General features: G+C 39.7%; 1 protein-coding gene across 10 annotated transcripts in view; it reads left to right on the top strand.

The window, feature by feature from the left end:
• The window catches only part of Mef2a (myocyte enhancer factor 2A), a 145,294-nt gene extending 120,278 nt beyond the window's left edge, over positions 1-25,016 (top strand). For 4 of the 10 annotated variants that reach the window (NM_001291191.2, NM_001291195.1, NM_001291196.1 and 1 more), the window contains 4 exons: positions 4,335-4,522; positions 15,739-15,865; positions 19,529-19,655; positions 20,951-25,016. In NM_001291191.2, coding sequence (NP_001278120.1) covers positions 4,335-4,522; positions 15,739-15,865; positions 19,529-19,655; positions 20,951-21,311 — 803 coding nt within the window. In that variant the 3' untranslated portion in view covers positions 21,312-25,016. Of the gene's footprint in view, positions 1-4,334; positions 4,523-11,634; positions 11,659-15,738; positions 15,866-19,528; positions 19,656-20,950 lie in introns of all 10 variants that reach the window. The other 6 variants (NM_001357324.1, NM_001033713.2, NM_001357325.1 and 3 more) reach the window with 3 other exon arrangements.
• Positions 25,017-27,460: the final 2,444 nt, after the last annotated feature.

Here is a 27,460-nt window from a genome sequence, read left to right as displayed (position 1 = left end):
AAAGTATAGCTTTCAAAAATTCAAAAAAGTAGAGCGTAGTTTCCAAGTATTTATGTATTTTCTGTGCTTAGTCTTGCTGTTCATTTCTTGTTTTAGTTCACTGTGATCTGTTTAGATGCAGGGAATCATTTCAGGGTCTGTTTTTGTGTGTGTTTATTAAGGCTTCCTTTGTTGTCTGTAGTATCAGTTTTAGGAATGGTTCTATGTGCTGCTGAGAAGTGTATATCTTTTCTCTATTAGCTAGAATGCTTTGTAGATACCTATTAAGTCCAGTTGATTTATTTAATAGTTAAGATATAGAGAGGTTTTTGCAAATTTCCTTTTTGGAAGACCTGGTTATGTGTGGGGGTGAGTAGTGAAGTCCCCTGCAGTACTGAGTCAGTACCTCATGTAGTCTCTGTGCCTTTTAATGTTTGTTTTATGAATGACCATAGAAAACCAACTAGAGCAACTGCTAGTAAAATCAATAGCAAACCCTTCTCAATAATAACCTGAATGCAAATGACTAATTCACCATTAAAGGACTGACAGACCACGTTTAAAAATGAGGTCTAACTATTCAGTTGCCTCTAAGAAACCCATGTAACTAGAAAAGATCTAAAACCTGAAGGCTTCCGGATTTGTTCCATAAACATTTACAATAGTTCTGCCCTGTTGGTTGATGAATGTTCCCTTTGTTAATATTTGTTAATATTTAATGGCTCTCTCATCTCCTAACTAGGTTTGGTTCCAAGTCTTCATTATCAGATGTGAGGACTTGTCAGCTTGTTGGCAGCTTTCTGTTGCTTGGTGGGTTGACTTGAGCCTTGGACAGGCTCTCAGGTTTTGAATCTCTTCTAGTTACATGAGTTCCTTAGAGGTAACTGAATAGTTAGACCTCATTTTTAAGCATAGTCTGTTAGTCTCTATCTTTAAATAGTCACTTGTATTCCCATTATTGAAAAGGGTTTGTTATTACTGTTTATTTTTGTTGACAGTTGTTCTGGTTGATTGTTTCTTCTTCTTCTTCTTCTTCTTCTTCTTCTTCTTCTTCTTCTTCTTCTTCTTCTTCTTCTTCTTTCTTCTTCTTTCTTCTTCTTTCTTCTTCTTTCTTCTTCTTTCTTCTTCTTTCTTCTTCTTCTTTCTTCTTTCTTCTTCTTTCTTCTTCTTTCTTCTTCTTTCTTCTTCTTTCTTTCTTCTTCTTTCTTCTTCTTTCTTCTTCTTTCTTCTTCTTTCTTCTTCTTTCTTCTTCTTTCTTCTTCTTTCTTCTTCTTTCTTCTTTCTTCTTCTTTCTTCTTCTTTCTTCTTCTTTCTTCTTCTTTCTTCTTCTTTCTTCTTCTTTCTTCTTCTTTCTTCTTCTTTCTTCTTCTTCTTTCTTCTTCCTTCTTCTTCCTTCTTCTTTCTTCTTCTTCCTTCTTCTTTCTTCTTCTTTCTTCTTTCTTCTTCTTTCTTCTTTCTTCTTCTTTCTTCTTCTTTCTTCTTCTTTCTTCTTCTTTCTTCTTCTTTCTTCTTCTTTCTTCTTCTTTCTTCTTCCTTCTTCTTTCTTCTTCTTCCTTCTTCTTTCTTCTTCTTTCTTCTTTCTTCTTCTTTCTTCTTTCTTCTTCTTTCTTCTTCTTTCTTCTTCTTTCTTCTTCTTTCTTCTTCTTTCTTCTTCTTTCTTCTTCTTTCTTCTTCTTTCTTCTTTCTTCTTCTTTCTTCTTCTTTCTTCTTCTTTCTTCTTCTTCTTCTTCTTCTTCTTCTTCTTCCTTCTTCCTTCTTCCTTCTTCCTTCTTCCTTCTTCCTTCTTCCTTCTTCCTTCTTCCTTCTTCCTTCTTCTTCTTCTTCTTCTTCTTCTTCTCCTTCTTCTTCTTCTTCTTCTTCCTTCTTCTTCATCTTCTTCTCTTCTTCATCTTCTTCTTCTTCTTCTCTTCTTCATCTTCCTTCTCCTTCATCTTCTTTCTTCCTCTTCCTCCTTTTTTCCTCCTCTTCCTCCTTTTTTCCTCCTCCTCCTTCTTCTTCTTTCCTCCTCCTCCTCCTTCTCCTCCTCTTCTTCCTCTTTCTCATTCTCCTTCTGGCTTTAGACCTTATGAATTTTATCTCTTTTTGCCTTTTTTGATCACTTGTTTTCATGAAATATGCTCTTTTATATTGTGAGTAAACTGTCAAACTTCTTTGTGTATTTTATTCAAGCATTTCCTGCATTTCTTGCTTAATTGCCACAGATTATACTTACTTGTGCTTAACTTGGTTCTCCATCAATTTTAATAGATTATTTTACTGGATTTGACAATAATGGTTTATTATAGGCTATGAAATACACTATTCTTTGCTTTCCTTACTTTTAGGCTTTCTGACCTATTGTTATTCTAATATTTCTGCCCCTGTGAATTAGTGTTTTTCCCTCATAGCTTTTTGGGTTGTTTGTGTTAAGTAATTAAGGGGGACGGGAGGGAGGAAGGGAGGAAAGGAGAGAGAGACAGAAAGACATGCACATGGCACATGCTTTGAGGTCAGAAGACAACCAGGTTTTCCTTTTGCTACTTTATAGGATCCAAGGATCAAAGACAGGTCGTGCTGCCTGCACTCAGTCACATTTACCTACTGAGCCATTTCATTGACCTTGCCTTATTGCTTTTAGTATTGTTTCTTTGCTTTTTATTTTTAATTACGTTTATTTATTTTATTATGTATATGTGTGGTGGTATATGCATATGTTTCTGCAATGTGTGGAAATTGAAGGATATTCTGTTGGTGTCGGTTTCTCTATCACCATGTGGGTCCCAGGGATTGAACTCAGATCATCAGTTTTGGTAACAAGTGCTTTTACCCATCAGTCCATCTTGTGAACCCTTCTTTGTGTTTTTGAAATCATGAAGAAGTTCATTGCCCATGTCTATTTGAAGTTCTGAGCACTTTCTTTCTCATGGTTTCAGAAATTTTCAGATATTTTAGTGAATGGGTTATTTGAGCTATTGACTATCTTAGTTCCTTTTGCTTTAGTTTGGTTTCTTGGAAATTTGATTCCATTGTTTTTATATTTATCTGTACATGTTACTGTCTTAACCTTGTTTTCCATCCCAGAATAGTTCCTCTGCTTCATCTTGTCTGTAGATGCTTCCTGCTTTTTATTTGATTTGATTAATTGGTTCTTTAATTTCCAGAATTTCTAGTTGGTTCTTTTTTCACCTTCTCAATTTTCTTATGGGATTCTTTTCTCCCATTTTAAAGTTTTTTCTCCAAGTGACTTATTTGTTTAGTCCATGTTGGTTAACTTTGTTGTATGAGTCTTCAGTTGAGTTTGTAGTTTCCTTTTCTTTCAAGTCCCTTGTTGGTCATTTGACTCTGTGATCACTGACAGGTGTTGTAGGTACGACTCCTCTCCTCTCAGCTGCCGTCCTTCCCTGGAGCTAAGAAGCTATGGCTCAGTTCTATGCCTGTGCTGTTGTTGTGTCTGTGATGTGTTTATGCATCTGTGGGATTTGTGTTCCGCTTCATGGTTTCTATCCCCTTTTCCTTCTGTTTGTGAGTTCTCTTGTTCTGTCGTCTTCCTTTGATTCTATGATGGGAGAACTGACTGCAGTAGCAACTGTGAGTTGACACAGTCCGCATTGTCAGCTGCAGAAGACACTGCACCCTTCCCCATGTCCCTTCTGTAAGGTGGGAACTGTACTAAGTTGGAGAACGTTGTTTATTTGTTGGGATTTTGTTTTGTTTTTAGAGCCAGTATTAGTAACCAGTAGTAAAGAAAAATATGGGGTTAGCAATATGAAAAGTAGTAGAGAAAATACTGTTTATAGGTTCAGAGAAAAGGATAAACTCAGAACCTTTTCCAAGGATAAACAAGTTGCAGCATATCAGTCAAACACTTCAAGTACAAAACTATACATCATTCCTCTTATTACTATACATATTTATTAGGAGGGGTGTGCAGGTAATACGGTGCCATGTGCAGCTCAGAGGACAACTTAGAGGAGTCGGTTCTCTCTACCATGTGAGTCCTGCAGAACAAACTCAAGCCACTGCTGGATTGCAAGTGTCTTTAACCACTAAGGGGCATCTTGTTGGTCCCCCTCCCATTTCAAGATTTCAAGATAGAAGTATAAAAGTAGAAGAGATTTAAAATATGTAAATACAAATGAGTATCTGTCAAAATAATAGTACAATATTAATGACATTGTGTTTTATTATAAATAGTAAACTTTGTATGTCATAAAATTCTTATTTTTTATAAAAATTAATTTTCTAAGTTTATAAAATTAATAATTTTTAAAAACTTATATACACATATATATGGGCAGTTAGCATTATTTTAGATTTATTAAACTATTTTAATGACTCTTTACATGTTAATAAGCAACTGTTTTTCCCTTTCCCAGGGAATGGATTTGTAAACTCAAGGGCCTCTCCAAATTTGATTGGAAATACTGGTGCAAATAGTTTAGGCAAAGTCATGCCTACAAAGTCTCCCCCGCCACCAGGTGGTGGCAGTCTTGGAATGAACAGTCGGAAACCAGATCTACGAGTTGTCATTCCCCCATCAAGCAAGGGCATGATGCCCCCACTTGTAAGTTGACCCACTTTTAGCTTTGTTCTTTAAACACATAGTTTATACTCGTCTGTTTTTTCCTCTGAGGTCTTCTAAGCCTCCATTGGTTTTCTTAATAAATTTTCTATTCAAAATTAGGAGTTGAAGAAAGACATTTAAGTGCTTAAAAACCAAATTATTGAAATAAGTAAAACTGCTTAATGGTTATTTAAAATAAAAGCTAAATTGGAGAGGTTATTATACTCAATTTTAATTTTCTCAGGCTGAAAACTTTCTTTAGATATTTGACTTTGGTTTATGGATTAAACATGTCATTTCTGTTCTGTACTTCACATATTTTCAATAATATGTGCATTTAGGTGTGGAATAATGAAATTATTTGCTAGAAAATTATGTATAGCAAAGAGAACTATTATAGACTATCTAGGAAAGAATGCTTGCAAACTGGATGGAATTATTCTCTAAAAATTTTCTTTGCTTATTCCTTTTACATGACCCTTCTCTTTGACCAGAGTATAATGCGTCTCACTTTACCTCTTGAGAGTCTTTACAGTTCTAGAATCACTTGTTCTTGAATTGTCTTTTTGTGTGAAGAACAGAATGTATATGCTCCTTAGCTTCTTCTTGTAGACAGTTTTAGAATACACATGCAAGTTGTAAAGACATTTTAAGTTCAGCAGCAGTTTGACTATTAGCACACTAATATATATGATATGCCAGGTGCATTCTATTGTGCAGTTTCTAAATTTGCCATTTGCATTTTGCTACGTGAAAGTGATGCTGTCAGGCTCAGGGAGTGATTCTACATTTGTCTAATTTTTCATCAGTAATTTGTTAGGGTTATTTTCTCATTTAGTTCTCGATTAGGCTATGATCATAGCAAGGTAGAGATGAGAAAACAGAACTAAAAATTACTACTTATCCAAGATAGCAGTGCACAGGCCCATGATATTTAAGTCATATTTTGACTCTGCATTAAATAAATAAAAGTGTGGGGAGGGGCTCTTTGATTTGGGAAAACAGAAAATTTAAAATAAGTTGCTTTTAACTTTATACTGTTAAAAAGATTCATTTTAGTGCTGCTAATTCACAGTGGTCAGATCGTCTAGAGGCCATATGGAGAAAGCTATTGGTGCTAGTGTGATTAGTGAATTGCTGGAGGTCAAGCATGCAGTGAAACTTCTGAAGCCCCAGGGTAGGTTAAGTTTGTCTTCTCTATAGAAGACTCTTATTTAGGAGTCTATAGAAGTCCTATAGAAGACTTCTCTATTGGACTCCTGTCTTTCCATCTTGAGCCCCACTGAGTGCACCACATAGTATAAGACCTGGAAAGATGTCCTGGAAACCCAGCTGGCCACTGCAGTGAGGTCAGCCTTTGTATGAGTCATTTTCTTTTCCGTGGGATACATACAATGAGGGGTGAACAACAAATATAGTCACCTCTAGTGCATTGATGACACCACACTGTCTCTGGGAATACAGAAAGGACAGTATTGTTACTTGGTTCCGAAGCAAGAAGACATTGATGGTGGGAACTATGAGAGTAACAAGGCGACTGAGATGGCAGTCTGAGGCACATCACAGAGGAGATGATTGAAGGAAATAGTCACTGGCCTGCCCATCTTCCACCTTTAGAGGGGTTTAAATTAAATATACTAAAGGTAACCACAGCAACAATAACTTTCAAACCTAGTCTAGTTCCTGAGAAAGGTAACTAAAACTTCACAGTGGCTGGGCCAACAAGGTAAAATAGTAGAAAATACCCAAACAGAAATATAAGAACCAAAATTAGAAATGATCTGAGAGCTGCAAGTCTTTATCATGTAGTGCAACAGGTCTGAAAGTAGAGTTCCAAAAAGAAGAAGAGCAGGAACAGTGGTCTAAGGGCAGTAACAGTCACCAAGTAGGAGAAACACTTCCAGTGTGCATATGCACAAACACACACACGCACATTGGAGCTGCTAAAAGCAAAGGGCAAATAGAAATGCTTAAAGACAGCCAGTTAATGACCTATAGACCAAAGATAGAAAATTACCACTGTACCTCTCCTTCCAGCTGGTAAAGAATGAAGCAACAATGAACACAAAAATCTCATATCACTATACCCAGCAAAAATGTTCTTCAAAAATGCAAAGCCTTTTCAAACTAAAAAACGGGAATTTCTTGCCAGCAGAAATACTCTACAAGAAATGTTACAGTTTTCTTGAAGAAGTAATACTAGTGTCATCAAAATCTTTACTGTATGCAGAGAAACGAAGAACAGAAGGAATAAAAGAATAAACAGTTTATAAACCTTTTACTTTAGAATAGCTTTTGATTCATTGGAAAGATTACTAAAATCATAAGGTTCCCTTATACTTCATATACAATTTCTTTAACAGTTTATATTACTATGACAGCTATTAACATTAATGACCCAGTATTATAAATTTTTACTAACTAAAGTTCATATTCACATACATTTCCTAAGTTTTAAACTTCATCTTTCTTCATGCCAGAGCCACTATGTTTTATAGCATATTTCATTTATTAATCTTGTCTTCTTCAATTCTTCTAGGCCATGAGAGTTTCTAAGACTTGGCTTAAGTGACCTTAGCATTTTTGAGGAACACTGCTCACATGTTCTATAAAATGTCCTTCAGTTAATGTTTGTTTGATGTTTTTTCAAATTAACTTGGAGTTACTAGTTTAGAAAGGTAGGCAGTGTCATTTTTATATTAACTTAAGAGATACTTAAGGAACATTTCATCAAAATAGACCATTATGTTTCATAAAATAAAACTTAGCAAATTTATAAGAACTGACTCTGTCCATAATCAGTAGAAATCAGTCTCAGAAAGGTATCTTAATGTAGAAATATAACCATAAATTTACCTTTAAAAATAATATTTTCATTAGTTATTTAAAAAATTTATTCAGTGTATTTTGATGAATTCACTCCCACAACTACATCTAGATATCCTCCTACCCACCCAAATTTGTGTCTTCTTTTTTAAAAACAAAACAAAATTTACAGAGTCCCTTTGTGGTGTCATTGTGGAAACTGTCCTCTAGTATGGCCTACTAGGGATCATAACGTTAAAGGAAACTGACTCTCCATCTCTTAGCAGCCAATAGCTTCTCAGCTAGGGCTGGGACTTTGTGTCCACTTCTCCCAACTCCATGCTGGAATTCTGTCTAGCTTGAGCTTGCGTGGGCTTATACATTGCACCTAGTCACTGAGAGAGAGGTAACAGGTACAACTGCTCTGTTGTACCCAGAAAACACTCTGCTCGCAGTCATCCACCACCTCCAGCCTTACCTCCAGTCTTTCTGTTCCCTCGTTTGTTATGATCCCTGAGCCTCACACTTTTAAATAATCTGCGGGCCTCAGAAGAAAATATCAAGGGAAATTTAGCAGTACATATAGCTAGTAGTCAGGTCAAGAGTACTTCTTGCTCTAGTGGAAAGCCATATTCAACTATCAGGACCTACATCTCCTACATCTAGTGGAAAGCCATATTCAACTATCAGGGCCTACATCTCCAAGGGATCTGATGCTCTGTTCTGGCCCCACAGGCCATATTCATGTCCATAGTCACACATAATTAAATAAATAACTGTTTAAATGCCCATAACTAACTGAAACCGCAAATACAAAATTCCAAAGTGTTGAGGGCCATCAAGACCGTTGCTGGAGAAGCTGTTTAAGCATTAAGTGCTTGTATTAGAGAAAAAGAAATGTCAGGGGTTGCCAGGTGGTTTAGCAGGTGTCTTCGTTAGGGTTTCCATTGCTGTGACCAAAAATCAAGTTGGAAAAGAAAGGATTTATTTGACTTAAAGTTCCATATCACAGGTCATCATCAAAGGAAGTCAGGACAGGAACTCAAGTTGGCCAGGAACCTGGAAGCAGGAGCTGATGCAGAAGCTGCGGAGTAGTGCTGCTTACTGGCTTGCTTCCCATGGCCTGCTCATCCTGCTTTCTTCTAAAACCCAGGACCACTAATGCAGAGATGGCACCACCCACAATGGATTGGGTCCTTACCCCATCAATCACTAATGTTGAAAATCCTCTCCAGGTTTGACTAGCCTGAAGTTATGGAGGCGTTTTCTCCATTGAGATTCTTTCCTCCCGGGTGACTTTATCTTGCATCAAATCGACATCACACTATACCAGCACAGCAAGCAAAGTCACCTGCTCCCAAAGTTGACAGCCTGACTTCAATCCTAGGAACTCACAGGGTAGGAAGAGAGAACTGACTCCTGGACATTGACCTTTAACCTGCACACATACACACCTGTGAATGCACACACGGAGAATAAATAAAATTATTGATAAGGATGAAAAGAAGGTCCCAAGTTAGTCACCATAGCTTTTACTTTGAGAAAGAAGAGAAAATTTAACCCAGAGCAGTAAAAGAAAAAAAAGTAGCAGGAACTTTAAAATGGAAAAAGAGTAGAGTCAAAGAGTCAAACTGAAAAAGAACTTGTTTTTTCTTTCCAGATTAATTTAATTGATCATTTTTCTAGCCATGCTGACCAAAGACAGAGACATAGGTTCTAAATACCAAGGCTGGGAGGGGAGCAAAATGCAAAGGCTGCAGAAAGGAGATGGCACAGGCAGTCCTGTCCCAAGATACAGACTACCAGGAAATTACTCAGCTCACCTAAGTGCTAAATAAGGAAGTTGTATTTTTCTTTTTAAAATCTTCCAAAATAGAAATTCCAGCTCTAGATGGTTTCACTACCAAATTATCAAACATTTAAGGAAGAATTAATAGCAACTCATCACTATCTCAGAAAGGAAAAAAAAAGAGAGCACTTCTCCCTCATTTTATTAGGCAGCATCTATCTTAATACAAAACCAGAATAAGGCATTGTAAACAAAAATACCTATAAGCCGGTTTCTTCATGGACTGTCTAGACACAGAAATCCTCATGTACTTTCTAGTTCTGTCTGTTAAGAATTCCTTGAGTAATTTCATCTAGTCGCTGAGTGTACCTGGTGCTCTCTCTGATTGTGATATCTAAATACCATTATCTAATTCAGAGGCTAAGGGCTCCTTGGGGAAGTGGTGGGTTGTAGGGAAGCACAAATAAGCCAGAGGAGCCAGGGAATAAGGATGTATTATTGAAAGGTCCCAGGGACCATTCTTTCAAAAAAACAAAAAACAAAACAAAAATCCCAGTTTGCCAAAACTAGAAAATTTTAAATTACAGTAATTTGAGGTTATAACCCAAGGAAAAAGGAATGCTGATTCCATCATACAAATATGATTCAATAAATAAGGAACTGGTAACACCTCCTCCTTAGATAACAGATTTAATTTAGAAGAATTTTAAGAATAGTAAAGCTGGACCTTAAAGCACGCCTTTAATCCCAGCACTCAGGAAGCAGAGGCAGGCAGATCTTGAACTCAGGGTCAGGGCCAGCTTGGTCTAAAAAGTTTGGTCCAGTTCCAGGAGAACACAGAGAAGCTCTGTCTTCAAAACAAAACAAAACAAAAGATTAGGAAACAGCTTTATAATAGCATAGTAGGGCCCTAACTGTTCTAAGCACGTCAGTAAGTAAATGCTGCAGGTAATGGCAAACATCTAAAGTGAACCACTTACACACTATCAAGTTTCCTGTACCCAAACATGTGTTATTTATAAAGGGGAAATTGTGCTTTTAGAGTGGAGAATCCTGGAGGACGTTACCTTAGTTAAGGTAACTGGCATAACACCACTAAGAGTAAAACAAAAAGAATACACGTGCAGTCGGGTATTCTTTCAGCAATGCCCGTCCTTCAGCCCACCAAGGCTGGTGGGATCTAAGTGAGGTGCAAAGCTTTACAAATGGAATTCCTAGCCTCAACAGTTTTTGGGGGGTGTTAACCTCAGAAAGCCGGGTAAGATGTGTAGAGGAGCTCTCTGAGTGCTGTGGAGTAAGATAGTTAAAACACAAATGTGTATAACAAAGAAGTATGCCTGAAAAGAGCAGCCACTAAAGTGGCTCCTTGAGCACCTTGCAGGTAGGCAGTACCTGCTAGGAGCTTTCTTTAAAAAAAAAAAAACAAAGTCACTTAAGGCACTGAAATGTGTGTTAGAAAGACCCAACTACTTGGGACTTTGAAAACTGCTTAATAAAATCATATCTAGTCACAGAAAAAAAAGACAAAACCATGAACCCCATGGAAAATTAAAACTGTCATATAAGCTATTTATACCCTTATCTCTGTAAAGTTACACTGTATTTTACATACAGCAAGAGTTTGATATTATTTTGACATCTGTCTTGTAAATTGGAGATAACAAAATGATATGTTTAAGTGAGCAGCTGAACTATATTTGCCTACTTGTACGCTGAGTGCTTGTTTTGTTGAGTAAATGATCAGTTTATTCATTTGCAGAGAAACCAGTGAGGCTTAGGACACTTCACAAATTGGAAGAAACTTGACTTACTCAAGTGAAATAGGAAATATCAATGAGCAGACTGTTTCTAGCATAGAAGTATTTCATAACCACTTAAAAGGAGAAAACCTGTCTTATTCATTTTTACTGTTTTTAAAGTTTAACAGTTCCCTTCCAGTCTCTTCTTTGTCATATGCAAGGCTTTACCCCACTAAGATAGTTTTATTCATGGGAACACTGTTATTTGCAAATGGTAAACATATATTATTACTCAAAACTATAGCATTTATTAGTAAACACTTACTGTGTCTTATAATGTGTTGGCCACTGGGAAAATAAAACACACAGCAGTTTTCTAACAATAGAGTCTGGTAGTAGACAGGCATGTATACAAACTGTCTGGCCAGATGGGGTAGCTATGCAGGGATTAAATGTATATGTGCACAGTGTTAAACTTGGAAGTGTCTCAGAAGCAATGCTGTGTGTAGGAGAGACCCATGTAAGAGGAGGTGGGATTAAGGGACAGGATGGGGCTTTAAATCATTGGCTAGAGAATTTAAAAGAATTTTCCTTTATTTTGAAAAAGCAACTATAATGTAGAGGCAAGTACTATATGCATCGTTTGATATGTATAGAACCTCTGTAAAGTTGCAAACAGCTACTAGAATCCAAATGCCATGTTTTTCTAAAGAAAGATCTTGTTGCAAGTTCCAACAGTCTTAGTTAACTCTCTTATCCCTCTTATGTGCTGAGTACAGTCGGAGGAAGAGGAATTGGAGTTGGTGAGTGTGGTTTCCTGCTTGAACAGAGTTGAAAAATATATAAATAGTACTAATTATTTTAAATGTTCTTATTTAACCTTTGTTCCTTTGTTACAAAGATATTTTTCTATTTGTTTTCCACTATCCAAACATTTTTTAATCAAGAAATCCACCTACTGGCACTACTGATCCTAGTTATGTTTATGTTTATTGCTGTATATATTGGTCCCTTTTATTTGATGGGTAAAGGAGAAGACATATTGAAGTAACTTGTAAAAACAATAGCTATCCATGAACACAAGATACTTAAGCTTTTTTTGCTAAGGAAGTACACAAAATACCTTATGTGGCTTTCGAAATTATTAAAGTGTTTTTAGAAAATGACTTCACCCTCAGAGTCCCTGAGATCGTAACACAGAATCTTGTGTTATGTTTCTTTCTTTCAAAAAGATTACATCATTTTTGGTGAGGTCACCTTTTTCAGAGTTGATTATCTCATCCTGCATGAGGCAGTCGGAACCACAAGGGGGTTCCCTGTTTACAAAAAGAAGTGGCTGTGATTGAACACACACACATTTGCTTCTTACGAGGAATGTTTGAGTCTTTAAAAGCAGCTCTTACCTGTTTATCCAAAACATATTTTATGTTGTTTTTTTCCTGTGGAAAAAAAACTTGACTAAAAATAACTTACCTCTATGTTGGGAACTAAAACCCAAACTCAACAGATGTCATCATATGCATTCCAAGTCTAATTAGATGACTCCGATTTAAAGGGAATAAAAACTTGTGAGTGTTCCAGTGTTAGCATGGGCAGGGGTTAGGAGTGCATGTGAGCATGGGGTGTAAAGGCACCCACTATTTTCATTTCCTTATGATGACATGTTTATGCATGCTGGTGTGTTTTTAACAGTTTCTTTTCAAATAAGTTTCTTTGTTCTTTATCCTTAAAATAAGAGATGATCTTTTATTTGTTCTGTGCTTGCTCATTTTTGGATTGGTATATGAAATATACTCACTGATTAGCTATAAATGTGATGCTAGATTATACAATGAATATCTTTGGGGGGAAATTCTTGAGTTAAGGATGCCACTAATGGTTGCATTATGGTTCAAACTGAAATAATTCATCTTTTACTAGACCCTGCTCTTTACCCTTAAATTATTGTCCTAAATGCTTTAATTATCTATCACTGTGTTGCCCTCTAGTGGTTCTGAAAGTCACTTACTCACGGAACACACTGCTTGCAGGGATCTAGCTGGTGGGCAGACCAAGTATGGAGGGTCATTATTTCTACAGTCTTTGAAGTCATACCAAGAAGTTGCCATGAAGATGCAACTCTAAAAAGCCCAGAGTAGGGATAGCCTACACAGAACCATCTGAACACTATTTTTACCTAGTTTTATTTGAGACCAGATTAAGTCTCTCCCTCAAAAACTCATTGAAATTGTTGACTCAGTGCTGAGCCTGAACTGTTTCTCCACCTGTCATACCAATGTGTGACACTGTGTGACTTTGCCTTCCTTAAAATGACACTTAACTGCAGAATCTCAGAGATAGTTTCTGAGTGTGTTGAAATGTAGAAATCATGAAGATAAGAAAGATCGCTAAAAAGTGTAGTCAATCACACTCTTTACAACTTCATAAACACCCATGGAAGGAGTTACAGAGACAAAGTTTGGAGCTGAGACGGAAGGAAGGAAGGAGCATCCAGAGACTGCGACTGCCCCACCCGGGGCATCCATACCATAATCAGCCACCAAATGCAGACACTATTGCATATGCCAGCAAGATTTTGCTGACATGACCCTAATATAGCTGTCTCTTGTGAGGCTATGCCAGTGCCTGGCAAATACAGAAGTGGATGCTCACAGTCAGCTATTGGATGGAAAACAGGGCCCCCAATGGAGGATCTAGAGAAAGTACCCAAGGAGCTGAAGGGGTCTGCAGCCCTATAGGTGGAACAACAATATGAACTAACCAGTACACCCTGAGCTCGTGTCTCTAGCTGCATGTGTAGCAGAAAATGGCCTAGTCGGACATCATTGGGAAGAGAGGCCCCTTGGTCGTGCAAACTTTATATGCCTCAGTACAGGGTAATGCCAGGGCCAGGAAGTGGGAGTGGGTGGGTTGGAGGGCAGGGCAGGGGGTTGGGAGGGTATAGGGGACTTTTGGGATAGCATTTGAATTGTAAATGAAGAAAATATCTAATAAAAAATTGTTCTTTAAAAAAGTTTAAGCTAATTCAGCATCTAAAAATGAAATCAGTTCAGAATGCAGGGAAGAATCAGAAACGCAGTTCCCTGGAATTCAGGAAGTTACGCAAGGCATTCTGTGCCCTAAACATTTGTTGATGGCTCTGATCCAAAGTGAAGTGAAAGAAAGGAGCCAGCTCCTGCGCCTGTGTTGAGGACTTCCCTAGCAAGAGTGAGGCCACAGTGACTCTGTTCTAAGCCTTGCACTTCTAGAATAATTTTATCTCATTACAGATTTAGTGGGATGGCTGTGAATCAAAAGGAATATAAATATATTTGTCTGTTTAAGTCACCAATGACACCAATAATATAAAGTTTTAACTACAGAAAGTCTGGGGACAGTAAAAAATGCTGTCTTGGGTTCATTTCTAATATACCTCTTCAATTATCAGCAGGAGCACTGAAAACCAGACATGACAAACATGTCTGTCTTTCTTTTGTAACAAATTAAAGGGTTCAGAGAAGTAAAGTGATGTTCTCCAGGCTTAGAGGTGAATCAGTAATTAAGACTCCAGTCATACCAGTACATCATATGGTTTTCAGATGCCCTGTGAGAAGATGTGTAGGAAATACAAACTGACCTGAGAGAAGCTGGAGTCCAGATCCTCAAAAGACCATCACCCGTCAGGCACTCATATTAGCCAGAGGCCTTCATTCATTCCAGTGCTTTCTGAAAACAGTTCAAGAGAAAATGCAGTCTCATTTGGACTCCTGAGCTCTGACACAGACCCCCAAAACTGTCAGTCATTAGGCTCTAACTATTTGTAAAAACAAATTATAGTTATCCTTTAGCTTCTTGTATACAAACTGTGGAGTCTCTTCTGTTCTCTGATACTTGATCCTGGAAAAAGTCAACTTTAGGTCAGTGTGAAGGGAAAAATTATTCTGCCATACCCCCTACACATGGAAGACAGGGGCTATCCTAATGTAGCTTCATCATTGAAGAGTTGACTTTTTTTTTTTTTGCCAGGAATAGGCAGTTCTTAAATCCCAGCCATCAGGAGTCAGAGGCAGCGGGATCTCTGTGTGTTCAAGGCAAGGCTGATCTACATAGCAGATTGATGTTCCCAATCAGCCAGGGCTACATAGACCTTCTAGGGGAAAGGGGACAAAAGGAAAAGGAGAAAGGGGTGGGGTGGGTGGGGTTGTCAACATTTTAATTTATTCCCAACCTGGCTAAGATACAATTATGCTGATACTATTAATACAGTCAGTCAGTATTTAGTAGCCTTTTCAAAAGTACATTATTAAAAAACTTAGAGCCTTTCCTTTCAGAAAACTGGAAGGCCAGAATGATACAGATCTGAGTGTGCTGTTAAAACCTGGATCACCTGCAGGGTGAGCAGGAGGGAAACCAGCTACATGGGATAAGCCACAGCCTAAAGCATTAGTATAGAAGGACTGAAAAGGACGTAGTTTTGTTCCTGTACTCTTACATTTATAATCTCATGTATACAAATTACTTTTGCTGCCATCAACCATTTAAAACATAAATAGACTTCATTTAATGTAGCTTGACAATACTTGTAATGATATCAAGTCCTCATTAAGTTATCACACAAAAGTGTTATCACCCATAAGGTAAGTTTCTATTTTAAGACATGCATCTGGGATTAATATGCTGTAATCTTAAAGGGGAAATGAATAATTAATACAAAGATAGATCTCTTAAATATTTAGTTATTCTCATTAATATCTTTAAGGATCTCATATCACTGTTTCAAGAAATAATGACATTCACATAAAACTGTGAAGTGTCACATTTAAATTGAAAGTTATTTTTAAAATCTTTAGTCTGAACATAAATACCACATAATTACACTTAATCTGTTCTCTGATCTCTCACAGAATGCCCAAAGGATAAGCAGTTCTCAAGCCACTCAACCTCTTGCCACGCCTGTAGTGTCTGTGACAACTCCGAGCTTGCCTCCACAGGGACTAGTGTACTCAGCAATGCCGACAGCCTACAACACTGGTGAGCCATCTCTGGGCCTTTTCCTGGACTCTGTTCTTGCTGCTTTCTAAACAAGGGGTACATGCTTATTAAGAATATAGCTCTGGGTTTTTGTTTCAAGTTTAAATGTATATTTTTAAAGTGCTAAGCCTTTAAAAAGTTACATAAAATGAGTTGATAATAGAATGAAGTAAGTTATTTCTCCAACATGAACTTTTACTACTTTTATTTTGGCGGCGGGGGTTGATTTTGGCGGCGGGGGTTGGGGGGGAGCAAAGGGGGGTTGAGACGGGGCCTCTGTGTAGCCTTGGCTGTCCTAGAACTCACTTTGTAGGCTAGACTGGTCTCAAAAGCCTTCCCCTGCTTCTCAAGTCCTGCAATTAAAGGTGTGTGCCACCATGTCAGACCTTTCACTGCTTCTTAAGAAAGAAGCAAGTAGCTATTGTCAAGTGTGGCCAAGGAAGGGAGGAGGCAAATTGCCCAGGTATTTTTATAAAGTCTTTTATTGCACACTATCTTTTTCTTCCTCAACTTTGAAATCAGATTGTTTTGTCTGTATGCTATAAACCTGCTTTGGGAAAGGGTTGAGGTCTCCTAGGGGTATGGAAGGTACTTCAGTGTGGCAGGCAAGATGTGTTTTTTCCTGTAGCTACTGGCTTGGTCTGTGTTATTAGACCCTGTGGAGGAGAATGAGCTCTTGTTTCTCCCCATAGCCAGTCAATCTGCTGCTAAGAAGAGGTTTTCATTCGTTTTGGTATTTTTGTTTCAGACTTTTGGTCTTAAAATATTCTTAAGACAGAAGGCTGTTAAGAAAGTTTAGGAGTAGGTGGACAGTGGTGGCACACACCTTTTATTGCAGCACTTAGGGTGGGGAGTGGGGTAGAGGCAGGCAGATCTCTGAGTTTGAGGCCAGCCTGGTCTACAGAATGAGTTCCAAAACAGCCAGGGCTACACAGCGAACACCCTCCAACCCCCTGTCTTGAAACACACACACACACACACACACACACACACACACACACACACACACACACACGGCGGGGGGGGGCGTCACAGTGAAGGGGGAGGGATACTGCTGGCTTAACCAGATGGCCCCTATGGAGAACTGGTGTGCAGAGGGTTCCCTGTGGGTTTACCATTCTAAGACAGGCAGGAAGAACAAGCAGTTTCACTTTCTCCCCAATTGAGCCAAACACCTGGCTCTGGGAAAGAAAGAAATAACACCTTGTCTGCCATCAGAAGACTGCAGTGCAAGGAAGTGACTTCTTTATGACGCTCATAAGTGGACTGTGGTAGAGATCACCTAATTTTAGACTTCAGAGTAAATGCTTTGGCATCAGTACTAAAACTGCTCTGTGAAGCTCCTGGAGGGACAGTTTATACCTTTGATTGGCACTTTAATTCCAGAGTTTTCAAATAACTTGTAATAGTCTTGTTGACAAAGCCTGGGGATGACCTTTACCGTCCCAAGTACCTGTGTGAAAAAACACACTGCTCCAGTCTGTCAGGTGCTTAGTAGCCTATGAATTGTAGCCCATTGTTTGTCTTGCACAGAACTAATTCCAGAAGAGGCCAGAGCTTAAACACTTCTAGAAATCCAATTAGAGCCCATCAATCCCTTGCTGCATAAGAGATTTTGAGTTAAGGGCATATCTTTTTGCCAGATGAGGAGCAGACACATCTTAGCTGGTAAGCATATGTAGGAAAAGTCCTGCACTGTTAGACTTTCTAGTTTGTACTCTGAGGTTGAGAAGATAGGCAAGAAGGGAGCTTGAGGTCCGATGGGCAGGTGGGTATAGCTGAGGACACCATTTGGATTGAGTATCAGAGTGAGATTGCAGTATTCTACATGTCTCATTGCAGGCATTCCATTATACTCAAGATTCTACTGTAGTGCTCGGTTTTTAGAAACGCCATTAGTTTCTAAAGAAAGTACATATATATAAGCATTTTAAAAATATTGCATACATCTATTTTTACAGAGTCTGCAAGGAATTTCTAAAACACATAAAGTAGAGTCAGGCTTCCTTAAAATCATGTGACTAAACATCAGTCTCATTCCATCCAAGGTCACTTTTACTCTCCTCCTTAGAATAGCTGTTTTGTTTGTGTTTTTTCTTTTCCCATATTATTGTATATATTATTTTTCCTTCTGTAGATACTTAGTAAGTAAAGGGATGAATAAAGGAGCAATTTTAAAAAATAGCCTGTGGGTCCCATAGACACTTGCTCATGCCCATCAGTAACATCACTCCAGCTTCAAGATGTATTAGCATGTGTGCCAGGTGCCCTGGCAGGCACTGTAAATAGAGTGTAGTCAGTAGTGGTACTGAGGTCTACCACAAGAAAGACAAGCAACACTGGGAAAGACCTGTCATATCGTGCCAGCCCTGACCAGGCAGGAAGCCACCAGGCAGAGCAGGGTGAGTGTCACAGGCCGGGCAGTTAGAGTTGAGCTGGAAAGGTGGGGATTTGTTGGGTATGTTACAGAGCATTGCAGTCATACTTGCTATTTCCAAACATGTCATTTTGGACTCCAGTGGTCTAGTGGTCATAGGACATGGCTCTTTGGTTAAGACTTGGTGCTACTCTTGCAGAGGATCCTCGTGTGGACCCCAGTACCCACTTCAGGCAATGCACAACTGCCTGTAACTTCAGCTGCAGGCAAGTCCTCAGTGGGAACCTTTACTCATGTGCAGAGATACCCAGAGACATAACTGAAATAATAAAAACAAATCTTGTTTTTTAAGTGAATGCCAATAAGTCGTAGAAAGGTTGTGTAGTGTCCAAGTCATAGTTTACTGGTGGCTTGGAATAGAGGAGTAGATTACACTGGGACCTTCACACGCTGGAGACAGCAAGGTAGGATTAACTAGAGTTGTTGCTAGCTAAGGTAAGAGCACAGCAAAGAAGTAATAGAACACTCACTTTCCTGGCCTGAGCTGTTGGGTATGTTGGTGCAATATATCAAGGAAGGAAGAACAGCTTTGAGGAGAACATGAGTTCAGTTTGGGTTTTGCCAGAATCAAGGTGTTTGTGGAGATAGCCAAGTGGAATAGGTCAAGTGGGTTATTGGATGGGCCAAGAGATCAAAAGAGAATTATGGACTAGAAGGGTCACTAGAGTGGACATCTGGCTGAGACTCTCTGGGCATGTCAAGTGTGAAAGGACAGTCACATATCACATAGAAATCTGAGTGCCAATGGCACCTTCTCAATTCAGCCTTTTTTTTTTCCTTAAAATATATTAATTCACTTGGAGAGCCAAATGCTTTAAACACCTTTCTTGAGACATGAGAAAAAAGTTAAAAGTAGGAGTCTCTGCCACCTTTCCTCAGAACTAAATGTAAGCCCCAAGTGTTAATGATGAACTTAAGTAACTACATGTAAGCAGTATCTAATATCCTAAGCCTTGGCCGCAGTAATTGTGACCAAAGCATTTGTAGAAAATGACTTGTATGTCATAGAAAGATGTTCATGAATTTGAGGTGACGTGTACAATCGGGGAGCTATTAAGGCAAATGTAGTTGATTGTGTCGTGATATTAGTTCAGCAAGAAAGCTTCTTTGTCCTTTCTGTCCCAATGAGCATCAACACGTGGTGATTCAGGTTTAATCCAGTGTGTCTCTTCTCCCCAGAGGTCAGGTACATTTGTCTGTGTAGTAATACTGCCCTTCTTTTGTAGATTACTCACTGACCAGCGCTGACCTGTCTGCCCTGCAAGGCTTTACTTCCCCTGGAATGCTGTCTCTGGGGCAGGCTTCAGCCTGGCAGCAGCACCATCTAGGACAAGCAGCCCTCAGCTCTCTGGTGTGAGTAACTGGAAATTTCCTGAGCTTTTGCACATGGCCTGCACACACTTCCTGTCAGTTCCCTTTTACTGTGTAGGCTATCAAGAACAAGCTCTGCCATGATTCTTGTTTATGTACAATTGTTGGAAGACTTTTCTTAACATAGCTGTAGATAGAGCATGGATGCTGCTGAGCAAACCAGGCATTCCTTGAAGGGACTTGGGGCACATAACTTTTCTTATTAAGCATGGAGAATCTCAGATGGTACCAAGGGAACCCTAAAATCCATATGGCACCTGCATGTTTCCTTCTCACTGCCTGCCAAATGAATAAGCCATTGCTTCCGAGCATCCGCTCTGAATCTGCCTTCCTTTTCTCCTTTGCTTTGGAGAAGAGGACAGCAGGCCTGTGCCTTTTGCATTCTCCTTGGATCTTAGTAGAAAAAGAGTAGGACTGAAAATACCCTGTGTTTGCATCAAGTGCCATAGGATTCATTTGATTGTTTCTGGCCCAGTTACCAACTACGTTATTCATAAAGGAATGCTCCTTATAGTCAGGGTGGAAAGCAGAGAGGATTTATGATGGTGCCCAGAAGGTACAAGTACAAGAGAGCATCCAGAAGAGGGACAGTGTAGCAGCAGCTAGCTGGCTGCTTTGCACCTGATCAGGCCTGGGACACCTTAGCTTCCTGCCCACAGTATCCAGAGAGCCAGCAACTCCTTTCTCTTGGATGATGAAAGAACCACACATGTGAATTGTAATCAGTAGTGCTCTGGAGAATTGTGTTATAGGTGAAAGTGCAAAGAATCTTAGGGAAAGGTTTTGTGGACCTGAAAGCTGGGCATTGGTGCTGCCTATAATTCCAGCTGCTCAAGAGGCTGATGCTCAGGAATTGAAGACCATCCCTGGACAACATGGGAGGCATGGTGACAAAAAAATAAATAACAAAGCCCACAAATAAGTGGGAGGGCCTTAAAGCTTAGACACAGGGGAAAGTCCTGTCTCGCATCCTACCAGGCACATTCCTAGCCTTTCTGAAACTACGTGTTCTGGTGAAAAATGAGGATGACTCCACTTACATCTCATGGCTATTAGAAAAGCATGAGATGTGCTTGTCATAGGGCCCAGGACAGAGGATCCTGAGGGATGGGAGACACCAGACACTAAAACTGTTTTGTTTTGTTTTGTTTTTCAAAGTTGAGATGCAAAAGAATGGGATCTTAGGCCCTCAGTCTTCTCAGACAGTTTCCTGAGCTTTGTATATGAGTTAAACAGATGTGCTGCCAAACCATCTCACCTCTGTTGTTTCTCTACAGGGCTGGAGGGCAGTTATCTCAGGGTTCAAATTTGTCCATTAACACCAACCAGAACATCAACATTAAGTCAGAGCCAATTTCACCTCCCCGTGATAGAATGACCCCATCAGGCTTCCAACAGCAGCAGCAGCAGCCACAACAGCAGCCACCGCCACAACCTCCACAGCCCCAACCCCGGCAGGAAATGGGGCGCTCCCCTGTGGACAGTCTGAGCAGCTCCAGCAGCTCCTATGATGGCAGTGACCGGGAGGATCCACGGGGTGACTTCCATTCTCCAATTGTGCTTGGCCGACCTCCAAATACTGAGGACAGAGAAAGCCCTTCTGTAAAACGCATGAGGATGGACACATGGGTGACCTAAGGCTTCCTGGTTCATGTTTGTTCTTTGTGTTACTGCAGTGAACTGCCCTACATATCTTAAATTGGTGAATAAGGACATGAGTTCAATATATTTATATGTACATGCATACATATATATCCCTTTACATATATATATGTATGTTGGTGTGAGTGTGTGTGTATGTGTGGGTGTGTGTTGCATACACAAAATCAGGCACTTACTGCAAACTCCTTGTAGGTCTGCAGATGTGTGTCCACATGGCAGACAAAGCACCCTGTAGAAACAGACCAGTCTGGCACTTCCTTGGACTACTTGTTTCGTAAGATAAAGTTTTTGCAGAGAAACGTGTACCCATATATAATTCTTCCACATTAGCCTGCAGAAACCTAGGGGGCCCCCTATTTGTTTTATTTAACTGTGCGGTGACTGTAGTTACTTCAGAAAACAAAATGCTTTGTAGAACAGAGCAGTAGAAAAGCAGGAACCAAGAAAGCAATACTGTACATAAAATGTCATTTATATTAATAACCCAACTTGGCATGGGTCTATTGCAAAGGGGTGCATGGGAAAGGGCTGTTGATATTAAACAAACAAACAATAAACAAAAAGCCCCACACATAACTGTTTTGCACGTGCAAAAAAAATGTATTGGGTCAAAGAAGTGATTTTTAGCTATTAAAAAGAGAGAATAGAAAACACGCATGAAATATTCAGAAATACTAGCCTAGAAATATAGAGCATTAACAAAATAAAATTAATATATTAAGTTATAATTGGAATATGTCAGAAGTTTCTTTTACATTCATATCTTTAAAAATTAAAGAAACTGATTTTAGGTCATGTATATTTTATAAGAAAGAAAACACCCTTAATGAATTGATGACTATATATAAAATTATATCCACTACTTTTGAACACATTCTGCTGAATTATTTATATAAGCCAAAGCTGTATGTTGTAACTTTTTTTTAAAGAATAGCTTTATCTTGTTTTAACTTTTTAGTTTTATTTTAAGAGGGGAGAAAAAACAAAAATATCTTGCAAGCAGAACCTTGGAAAAAAAAAGCCATGAACACTTATTATTCTATATGTAAATTAAAAGTTGAGCCAAACTCTTTGTGTATATAGCATCTTAAATATATTATCACCTTTGATGTAAGTACCTATGTATTGTATGGTCACCAGATTAAAAAGTATATTTTTGTGGATTGCCGCCAATTTGGGGGGAAAGGCGAAGTCCTTAAGTAGAGTATTCACTGTTTAATATTTACTATTTTGTTAATATACTGTACTTTGGATTTTAATTATCAGCCCAGCTTTTCAGAGGCCTGTGTAAAGGGTTCCCCTCACTGGTGGTGAATGTGTGATGTTCTGTTGTGAGCTTTGTGCTGTATGGGGTGAGCATCATTATATATTTTATATGTGTACATAAATAGCAAAGTGGCAAGAAATTGGTGTTAAGTCCATCCTGCATAAATATAAAATGTGTTGTAACAGATTTTATAAGGCGTTATTTAAAACCTGCCTTTTGTGGGGGAAAAATGGTAGAAAGATGACCTAATTTAACTAATATTAGAGAAAATGGCAGAATAGTAGATGAGCACAAAGGTTTTATAAGTGGTAAATAATTAGAAAAATATCTGTAGGGAAAGGGATCTTTTTCTCCTTGACTCTAAAGATAGAATGACGCAGCTGGTTACAAAATCCAGGAGGGCTTTAGCGTCCGTGCGTGCGCAGGAAGGCACGGGCGTGCAGGGAACAGCTCTCTTATGGTGCAAACCCTCGACACGATTCTCGGTGTCCTGACGGAAACTGGTGCCACCCTCAGCTTGGATTTTGAACAAGGCCTTACTCTTACAGGGAGACAGCTCGTTGGTGATGGCAAGTTGATCCGTTTACTGGGCTTGTGCCATGAACAAAATTCAAAGTCCTGTATATCTTTTATCCTAGATTTTTAAATACTCCTTTTCCTGAAAATTAAAGGGTTTAAAAATGGCTGCTATTTTATATTGAACAATGTTGAGCAGCTACCTGCAGTTTTTACTTCCATTTTGCTTTCCCCCCCCCGACTTCCCTAAATTCTGCTCCTTTTGATGTTTCCTCATCTGCTGTCCTGACAACTCATCGCCAGCCTTCCTGCCCGGCACACAGGTATTAGGCACACACACCGTGGCGAGCGAGCGGGCACAGGCTGTGCAGCGGAGAGCGCCTCACTGACCGTTGGCTAGCACGTGTTAGCAGAAGCCAAAAAAGTGGGGTGATGTTTGCTCTCCTCTCTGTGGTCTCAACACTCGGCTCTTACTCAGAAAAGAGTAGGCTTGCTTTCTGAGATGTACGGAATTGACTTACAGGCACGTTCTTCATAAGGTCAGACCTGACTAAAACAAGACAGTCTCCCAACACTGAATGTCCAAGATAACCCTTACCACTTTGTAAACCATTTATAGCTTTGAAAGTATTAAGTGACCCTTTCATCATTATTTATGCATGTTCATGAACTTCTGCTGTATACTGGAATAGGAGTTAACACATTCACATTTACTGTCTATTTTCTTGTGTGCCTTATGCGATGGCTTTTCTGACTGTATCTCAATAGTCTTTCTTTCTATGCAGGTTTGTAATCAGGACAACTACTGTTTTCTAAAGGAATATTACACGAGGCTCGGAGTTTGTATTTAAATTACACTGACCAAGTCACAATGTATTCCGTTTTCAGGAACTGAATATCTGACTGTTAATCTTCCCCCATATGCCCAGTGTGATCTGGAGCGTATGGGTCTGACATCCTTCACCCAGATGCTCATGTGTGAACACATCCACATCCACGGCTCTCAGTGGAAGCCAGCCTAGAGCAGGGAGGACACTGACAGTGTTGCTTTAAACTGACTTTTCTTACCCTTTGAGACTCATGTGTTTTGTATAAGACACCATCACAGGAAAGTTTTCTCCCTTCAGATAACATATTTTATTATTAAAAAGAAAAACAAAAAAAGCTTAAGTTGCACTGGACATGGGAAGTTCCCTCAGGACTCTAAGTGGTTCTATACTGAGAGTGAGTGTCACCGCTGTGTCAACACAGGTGGTCCCAGTCAAAACTCCATCCTTTGAGCCCTAATTACATCCATTGTGTTACAAAACTAAATCAGGGGTTTGTTCTAAAAGAACAATACATGTTTCACCATTTCCTTTCAACTGTAAAGACGACTAATGTATTAACATAATTTCTGTATTAACCATCATGCGCACAAGAAATACATAGTAAATACGGAACCTGAAAACTCCTGGCATTGGATCATAAAAAGCTAGATGATTAGAATGTGAAAAGAACTTTACAAATGTAAAACTTTTATTTCTCTGTAGAAACTTTCTTCACTTTGCTGTGCAAGAAGACACTGCTTTGCTATATTTAAAATGGCTTTTTTAAAAGAGATTTATGTATTTGGTAAATGTTTGTAGTCAACAGTTCACACAAAGAAGCTGTACTCGGTTTGATCATGTAAAACCGTTTGGCGGCACAAGCTGGACTTTGTTGCCATCCTTGAGATGAACCTTTTAAGAAAAATAAGTTAATCTCAATTTTTCCCTGAATGTGTTGTTTTTTCTTCATTATACAATAAATATTATAGTGAAGTTTTTATCAAATGGTTAAGACAATGCTTGAGGTTGTTGTAAGCTATTTGTCTCCTGCACTCACTCCAGTAAAGATGGCCTGGCTTTGACCATACATCCAGACTCTGTCATGTTTGCCTGGGGAAAACAGGTTCTGGCATGGCCACCAGGCATCCCTGCTCCCCAGTTCCACCCTGTGGCATCTAGACAGCCCTGGAGCCTGTAGGAAGCAGCCAGCCATTTGTTCCCCAGAATCAGCCTGGCTGTGCTGCAGCTCAGTTAAATCCAGGGGGTCACCAAGAACTACTCATGGAGAAGAGCCTCAAGTGTGAGGGCACAGGCGTTAGCACTTCCTGTCCTGTTCCCATTTACCTTTAAGGGTTGTAGTGTGAAATGAGTTTTACCAGGATCACATACACAGCACTGAGGTCGAGCAAGAGGCCGATGTGACTTTGGAGTTGTGTTTTGCAGAGATGACTGTTACAGCACACCAGCAGATCCCTCCCACTTTCAGATCAAGCTCCAGTTATCCAAACCCACAGTTTTATGTTTTTGTTTTTAAAAGTCCTCTTCCTCTCCTTTGCCATGTGAGCCAGCTCCTAGCTAAGCAGATTCTTGGTGTCAAATCAAGTTAATTTTTTGCACTGGTTTTGCTTGCTGGCTATAATGGGGCTGTTATTAGCAGGTTTTGAAAGCTGTTTGAGTCCTGTGGCTAAAAATATTCTAATCACAGCTGCAGCTACTTAATATCAATTCACTTTGAGTTCCTAGTCAGCTCCCATGGGTGCCTGGCTCTAAACCTTTATCTTGGTTTTAAGCTGATTGTGTGTCTGAGTGGCACCAGCCAAGAAAGTGATTTTCCAAGCTGCGTGCCAGCTGGAAGGCTGCAGCCCACCCCAGCCACCTGTCCAGCTGAACACCACTTAGCTGCGGATGAGTCCGACAGGGATTGGGATGAGGGTCTATATTTAGGTGAAGAGCCCAAAGTGATGTGTCCTAGCTGGTTCTGGAATTGATGGTGTCAGTGTATCTCACTACAGATGGCTGTCCTTTCACAGGGTGAAGGTTCCTTCTAGGCTTCTCTGTAAAGTGCTGTCTTTGTAATTGGTCAAGTATTTTGGAGGTAACTTGAATAGTAGGTTTCCCCACTTAGCATTTAGGAATTGAAATTTAACAATGATGGCAATTTTCCAAATCAAATGAAACTATATGAATTCACGGATCTAAGACAAAAGAACTAGGAATAATGGGGAGACTAAGGAAGGACGCTTGGTTCAGTGGTGTCCGCCTCCCCTTGCCATCATGAATCACTTCTTATTTTCCTGAAATAATGCCAAACCCTTAAATGTAAAACTCAGGTTGTTGTGCACCTGGCCCCAACCATTCCAGCAACCTTTTCCCATAATACCATTTACACTCCCTACATACTGGGTCACCAGCTACTCACAGCCCCAATGTTCCACCCTCTAGTCCTCTGATCACACTGAAGAGCATTTCCTAAAAGCATCTGCCTGATGTCTCACTGACTCCCACTGCCCTTCCTGGTGTCAGCTAAGGAAGTGTTCCTTCAGCTCATCTAGGGAACCTCTCTTGAGGCCAGAGCCTTCATCACACTGCCTCCTAGCTTATCAGCACCTGAGGGCAGGGGACAAGGGCCCTGGCTGGTTATCACATCACCTCTAAATATTCTGAAGAGCTAGGGTATATGTGGATAGATGGAATACAGATAAAAAGTAGCCCATGCTCCTTATTCAGGGCAATGAAATTGTACCTTAAAATAACCAGATGCAGCCAGGTGTGAGGTGGTAGCACTAAGGAGGCAGAGCCATCAGCACCTCTATCAGGCCACTACCAGCAGCAGCCTGGTGGGTAGCAGCGCAGTATGGCCACAGAACCGGAAGAACGCAGCTCTGAGGCTGCCAAGACCAGATTACTCAGCTGCGGGCCCTTAGCTTTCTAACTGTAATGTGACAGTCAAGGCCTACCCTGTACAAAAGGCTTGCCTTCCCATGGCACCCATTGCACAACAAACACCACAGGATATATAGTGTATTTGGCTCCTAGCTGCAGCCATCTTTGTGTAACTTTGAGCTTTCTCTACAAGGTTGAGTATGGCCCAGAGCCCAATCCATCCCATATTATTGTCAAATCCATAAACTTCAGTGCCTCTTTCCCCCCTGTCTGCCCCCTGCTGGTCAGGCATGCAGTGTACAGCCCAGCCTGGGGCCTTGTCTCCCTCGTATAAAATCACCACACCAATACCAAGATTCCTTCAATTAGGGCACTTTGCCCAAACAAAAAGATGGTAAGTTATTCTTTAAAACATTCTCTTTGTTGGAGACTGGAGAGATGACTACATTGTTAGGAGTACCAATCAGTACTCTTGTTAAGGACCCCAGGGTAGTCAGCACCAGTATCAGGCAGCTCACAGCCGCCTAGAACTCCAGCTCCAGTTGGTCCTACACTCTCACCGGAGCTTCAAGGGCACCGGAATTAACACGCATTAATTTTAAAACTTTAAAAATCATTTTAAAAGCACCCCAGAGAACAGAAAATGAACT

The sequence above is a fragment of the Mus musculus genome, chromosome 7 (assembly GCF_000001635.26).
Source record: "Mus musculus strain C57BL/6J chromosome 7, GRCm38.p6 C57BL/6J".
NCBI lineage: Eukaryota > Metazoa > Chordata > Mammalia > Rodentia > Muridae > Mus > Mus musculus.
The sequence above is the reverse complement of the archived record's forward strand: the minus strand, read 5'-3'. Positions and strand labels throughout refer to the sequence as shown.